This window comes from Galendromus occidentalis, unplaced genomic scaffold (assembly GCF_000255335.2).
Source record: "Galendromus occidentalis unplaced genomic scaffold, Mocc_1.1 scf7180000077471, whole genome shotgun sequence".
NCBI lineage: Eukaryota > Metazoa > Arthropoda > Arachnida > Mesostigmata > Phytoseiidae > Galendromus > Galendromus occidentalis.
Genome location: NW_003805459.1, coordinates 102,771 through 108,770, shown reverse-complemented (window position 1 = coordinate 108,770; position 6,000 = coordinate 102,771). Strand labels below are relative to the sequence as shown.

The following is a 6,000-nucleotide window of genomic DNA, read 5'->3' as shown; positions in this document are numbered from 1 at the left end:
AATAGACCTGAATATGAGTCTTACCCCAGTAGTGGTCCCCCAGACTTACTCGTACATGTAGTTCTTGCAGGAAGCTTGACAAAAGAATCGATCAGCTCGAGGCGTTGACCGAGTGCGAGCAACTAGGAAATGCCCGGGCAACGTCGACCGCTTCTCAAAGACCCAGCCGCCGAAATCCCGTCACGCCAGAGCTGTGGGGCTGGCAGAACGCGTCCAGACAACGAATACTATTTTCGCATCAACTGTTTCCGCCGAGGGCAGGAATCCACGGCAGACTTCCACTTTGGAAGAAAACGAGGCACACACGGTCATTGCTCTTTCAAAACATCGAACGACTTAATGACGGAGAGAGTCTCAGGAGAAGAAAAGGAGATGCTGAAGCAAAGATCGGTGCGAATGGTGACATGTATTCCTTCCGCTCCAGAAGCAGAAGCTCTTCTCAAGAACAAGTTCCTCCGTCCGTTCATACATCATCATTGGTCCGGAGTCTGTGAAAAGGCGAGCGAGCAGGGAAATTCTCCTGCTGAACTTATGGACGTCATAGTGTAAGTACGAGTCTATTCCGTGCCCAAGTGAATCGTCGGGTGAGGCAAGCGATGCCGAATTCCCGGAAGTTCGGACTCGATCTCTCACGACGCTCTCAAGCTGGCTCATGAAGGCCGGACATAGGGGAACCCAGGAATTCCAACCGGAAGATTTTCAGTCCAGCTGAGCACATTGTTCGGTCCTCCTCTCCCCGGGACAAAATATGAGAACCCACGTTATCGAACGCCTTCTTCTCGAACGAATATAGCTCTCTAGACAGACGCCCCCCGACGGCGGCTCGGTGCCGGGTTCATCCCCAACTGTCTCTCTAGCGAGGCTGCTTCGAGGCCTGTGTACAAGTGCACCAGATTATTTATCGATTCTCGCGCCTCTCGATTGAGGGAGTCGCTAACGATCTCTCAGCTAGAGGAATGATGCAACAGGCGTATGGCATGCAAGAGAACGCAGGCGAGCGCCCGCGCCACAAATATACCACGCGCCACGAAATATACGGGCTTTCTGTGCGGAGTTTTCATTCGATACACGCTGCCGGAGCCTATCTCCGCAGAATCCGCGCTCCTCTCGATAAGCGAATTCGCTCGCTGACCTGCAGCGAACAGGAGGCGCAAAACTTGATATTCAAGATAGTAAGCGTTTAAGCTTGAAGAGCGGCGGAATGGAAAATATTTGGACCACAATGCTCGGAGAGATCCTGGAACCCTCTCCGCCGGAATCCGGGAGAATAAATGAAAACTCTTGTGATCGCGACCTCGGACAGAACTTGGAATCGCTGGTCCGCGATAGCCTCTCATCTCCCCGCACCTTCGCCTTCGGCTGGGGAGTAGGTACCATGGTTTAGGAATGGCTCCCAGGATTGGGCATTTTGCGCGAAGCGCTAGAAGTCGGAATCACGTTGTTCTTCGTCGAGCGTATGCTTGCCGCGTTTACGATAAGACCGATTTATCTGATAGCTTGTCGGCCTCGATGCGCCGACGATGAGCAGAGGGCTTGAAACCCCGTGAAATTCATTGCTGGAATGCGATTCCATTGCACCCGTTGGTGCCTACTGAATCGAGCGCGGCGTTGATTGGAGCGCGAGTACAACTCGAGCGCGGAAGCGGAATAGAGCGCTTCGCGATTTTTAGCGCGAGTACAACTTGAGCGTGGAGGCGGAATAGAGCGCAACGACATTGTGAGCGCACCGTCGTCTTGAGCGCGGAGGCGAGTTCGGGCGCATCGCTCGTTTGAGTGCACCGTCAACTCGAGCGCGGGGGCGAATCGGAGCGCTCCGCTACTGGAGCGCGGTGTCAATCTGTGCGCTCGGGAGAATGGGAGCGCGGTCCAAAGTGAGCGCAGCGTGCCTCAGATCGTCAGTGATATCTTAGCCTTCTTGGAACTCAGTTCCGATTCTAACCTGTACAGTATTCACCCAAATCTTGGTACACCCATCATGCCAGCGCATGTATAGAATTTGCGCGCTAAAAGCCTGCCCAGTGGCGATTCCTCTCAAAGGTCTAAGCTACCCTTCTATGTGGTGAGGGATACATGAATCAGTGCTTTCGATTGATCATTTATTTCATCGGAAGGATCAAGGATTATGAATCATGAATGATGGACAATATCGTTTTTTCTGGAACACATCTTATCGAATGTCTGTCAACGAGTAGGCGCTTATGAGTTTCGAAATTACAGAGTTCTTAATAGACTGTGCAACATCATGAATCTTCATAGTTTCTGCGACATAGTAACAATAGATTCAAAATGAAATGTTATGCGCAATCGCTTCGAGGAAATCTAGCGTTCCCCGTTGATCATAAGATGACACTAGATTTTCAAGCCTCTTCTTTCGGTCTCGATATCGCTTTTTCGGCAAGGTGTTTGATCCCTGAGCGAGGCAATTGTTAACCATGAAGTCCGTTTTAGCTTGTTCAGTTATCAAAATTTCAACGAACCTGAATAAGTTCGGATTCGAAGATCCTACTCTTTTAGAGAACGCCGAGTTCCATGCTTCTACTGCGTTGTTAGTTCGCGCTATACCTTCCAGGACTGAGCTATGCACGTTCCACCACTCGTGCTTCATACGAGGTTTACTGCGCTCCCTTCCAACCCATGTGCTTTCGAAATAATTGATGAAAGGAGTCAACATGTAGTTGTTGTCTTTAACGAAGTCCGATCGCAGGAGTGAATCGAACACGGGCAGCAAGTCCCTCGTAGGGACGAAAGACAACGCCGAGAACATGCGAACTTGCAGAGCAAAGTCCGGGTCTTCTCCGTATTGTCTTCGAAGGTCAGGGTTGCTCTGAATTTTCCGCCATTGGCATTGATAAAAATGGAAAAGGCATCCCAATATTCGAGTGGTAGGGAAAGCTCTTTCTAACTCTTTTATCATGGCCACTTCGAAGTCGATATGGATCAGTCGCGGGGAGGAACCGTTCAATGCTCCGACAATGCTTTCTAGGAGTCTACGGTACGTCGCTGAAGCTTTGGAAGGTAATAGACAGAAGAGAACCGGTACTGTCTTCCCATCGGGCAGGTTGACGTGTATAGTGTACAGCTGGTGGAATATCTCAGGACAGACATCGAATGTGCCGTCTACAAACCACTCATCATATTCCGAAGAAGGTTCAAATTGCCGGGGGTTGCGAAGACGAGGATCCGGTCGGGATCACCCTCTCCCGAATCGTAAAACACGAAACTTTCCTCCTTGCCGGTGACCTTCCGGAAAAGAAATTGGGTTTGAGTCGCCTCAGCGCGGTCTCAATAATTACTTACTAAAGAGACAGCCTAACAGAGATGTCGGTTAAGACCTTGAGTCTCTCTGGCAGTTTGAAATCCTCTCTGCTGGTGGGATTCGTCGGCGCAGCCAGCACACCAGCGCGGGATCGGGATCGGCGTACTTGTTGTCGCAGGAGATCAGTGCATGGCATCTGACCCGCGACCGCTCTCGAATTGACGTGCTTCAAACCATTCGAGACCACAGACATTGGTGGGGCCCAAGACTCTCTCACCGCAAGTTCCTTCAGACGATTCATGTTTCGACGAACCTCGATATTTGCCGGGTCGGGACCATGATTATGATCGGGAAGACTCTAAGGATCTAGATCGATAATTTTTGTCTTGAAACTAAGCAGGACGAATGCGATCCTTATGAAGACATATACACTTCGATCCCGAGAACCCACCGTGTACGAGTCATTCTCGGTGGTCAGGCGAGCTGAGCAAGTCTTGCTTGTGCATCGCCAGTGGGTCTTTGTCTTAATTGTGCGATCTTTTCTATAGACAAACCCCCTTTCATGGAGGAGCGGCTTACCGAAGGTTGAGCCGACGAAATTCAGCGGCATCACTTGTGTGGACTCACAAACGGGTTCTTCCCCAACGACCACCGATGGCGCTTCGTTGTTCACGACGAATAGAATCGCTCCCGGAATCGACAGTCAAGAGTGTATTCAATAGCTTGCCAATAGCCAATCAAAGTGTAGGCGCGAACATCCATGTGAGACGTATCTCAAACTCGGACGTTTTGGAATTAGGAGTCATGTGCAGAGAATTCATGGGTGCGGCCGCAGACTGTGCCGAAACCCCGCCCGGGGAGGATTCGCAATCTTGGGTCTTTGCTCCCGGACTTGGGAGCCCTCACGAATCTCCTCCGTGAATTCCTCCTAGTCTTAGCCCTGAAGACTTTCCTTCGCTGTGATCTGGATTCGAACCTGAGCGTCCATCAAGTCAGAAGCTAACCTATTCGGTGACGCAAGCCTCAGGACTAGCCGTCCGGTCCACGACGCCTCACTGGATCCCTCATGGGATCTCAGGAAACTTTCCTAAAGGGGCTCTCATTGAGATTTTGAATCTCATCGCTTCTTGAAGGTGTTCATTGAGCTCTTCCTTGTAGAACCGTGCCAGGGGGAAGCCGCCCGCACGGACCGCCCGCGACCCTTGCCCTAGAATCGCCGCTGATTTTGACTTGTCCGGAGCAACTGAAAATAGAAAGAACTCCCGACATCATTCGGGATGGATGCCTTCGACATGGGGGCAGTGACAACATCCCCCCCGTGGTCGGACTCAGGCCTGATTAGTCTTAAGGCGGCCGGATGTCGCTGGCGCCCAACGAAACGCTACGCTTTCTTCTTGGCTGCGCTCACGTTCGCCTCCGCGCTGATTTCAGCTCCGCGTTCAAGTACATGAATCGCTGTGATTCGCCTCGGCCCTCAAAGTAACAGCGCGCTTGAGTTGGCGTAGCGCTCAGATTGACGACGCGCTCACAGTCGTCCTGACGCTCAAGTCGACGGCGCGTTCAATATCGCTCCCACGCTCAAGTTGGACTCGTGCTCTTATCAAGGCTGCGCTCGATTGACTAGGAACCCACCCGTTGTGGTGCAGGGCTGGAAGCGACCAGCATTCGACTAGCGCCCAATGGGATCTGCGGACATTTCCTAAAGCATTATTTTGACTTTTCTGACCACACCTCGTCAAAAGAGCTTCGCCGGGAGAATCCAACGTCGAAGAGGAAAAGATACATTAGCGGTGGACGCGAACGAAAAAATCACGCTTCATCTTGTCAGAAGCTGATGTCTGCATTAGGACGACTGAGACGTTATTTTTCGGATCGTGCAATCACAGTCGACGTCGCGTAGACCTCACACAAAAATCGCATCGCAAAAGAAGCGACCGCGCTCCACCAGGATTGTTTTGAATCGCATACCGCAGCCCTTTTGTTTTTTTTGCGAATCCACCGGGATCCATCGGAATAGGAGAATAATGAGATGTGTGCCCTCTCAAAGCTCAGCAGTCTTCGATACGATGGGAGAATCTCAACCTCGCCAACTTTCTACGCGGAGAAATGTCGCGATGGGGATAGGGTTGTTTCAAGCCGATGAGGAAAGTCGCGTGCTTTTAGGGTGGATCGAGCGGCCATACGAGTTATTTATCGTAGGATCTCCTATACCGATGCTAATTGCGCGTGGTATTTGTAAAGGCGCTAGTGGCTGTGTTGCTTCTTGGTGGTAAGCCCTGCCCATGAGATAAGCCACAGCGGTCACTTGCAGATGTCTGCCGGAGATTTGTGTAAGAAAGTCGAGTGAAGATATCATCTGCGACCATTGCTCCTCTCCCTCTCGATGCTTTGCGGCATGGATAAGCCCCTCGCTCCCCTACCGGGGGCTCCAGCATGCCTCGCCGCGACCCGCCACCGCGAAATGATCGAACTCGCTTACCGATAAGATGCTCGAGTATTCAGCGGGTCTGGCGTTTCCCGCGCGTCTCCTCCCCTCACCCGACCGCATACTATCCTTATGGATTGGTGGATTCGCGAGGGAAGCTCGTTTTGGTATTTCAGCTCGAGTATCGGATCAGAGTCATCGGACCGATCGGAAAAACATTCCTGAGACCTCGTCTCTCCGTAACTCTCCGGATGAGCTGGAATTTCCATCCCGCGAGACCGACATCTGCGTGGTAAACATTGTTGTTAGGTCACTGAAT

The 6,000-nt window shown here is 51.5% G+C and overlaps 1 protein-coding gene across 1 annotated transcript; it reads right to left on the bottom strand.

Moving 5' to 3' along the window:
• Positions 1 to 2,281: 2,281 nt before the first annotated feature.
• LOC108864425 (uncharacterized) lies at positions 2,282 to 3,509 on the bottom strand. Its single transcript, XM_018640029.1, has 3 exons — positions 3,333 to 3,509; positions 3,126 to 3,240; positions 2,282 to 3,006 (listed from the first exon to the last, which is right to left on the bottom strand). The coding sequence occupies exons 1-3, from the start codon at positions 3,507 to 3,509 to the stop codon at positions 2,282 to 2,284; spliced, it is 1,017 nt and encodes a 338-aa protein (XP_018495545.1).
• Positions 3,510 to 6,000: the final 2,491 nt, after the last annotated feature.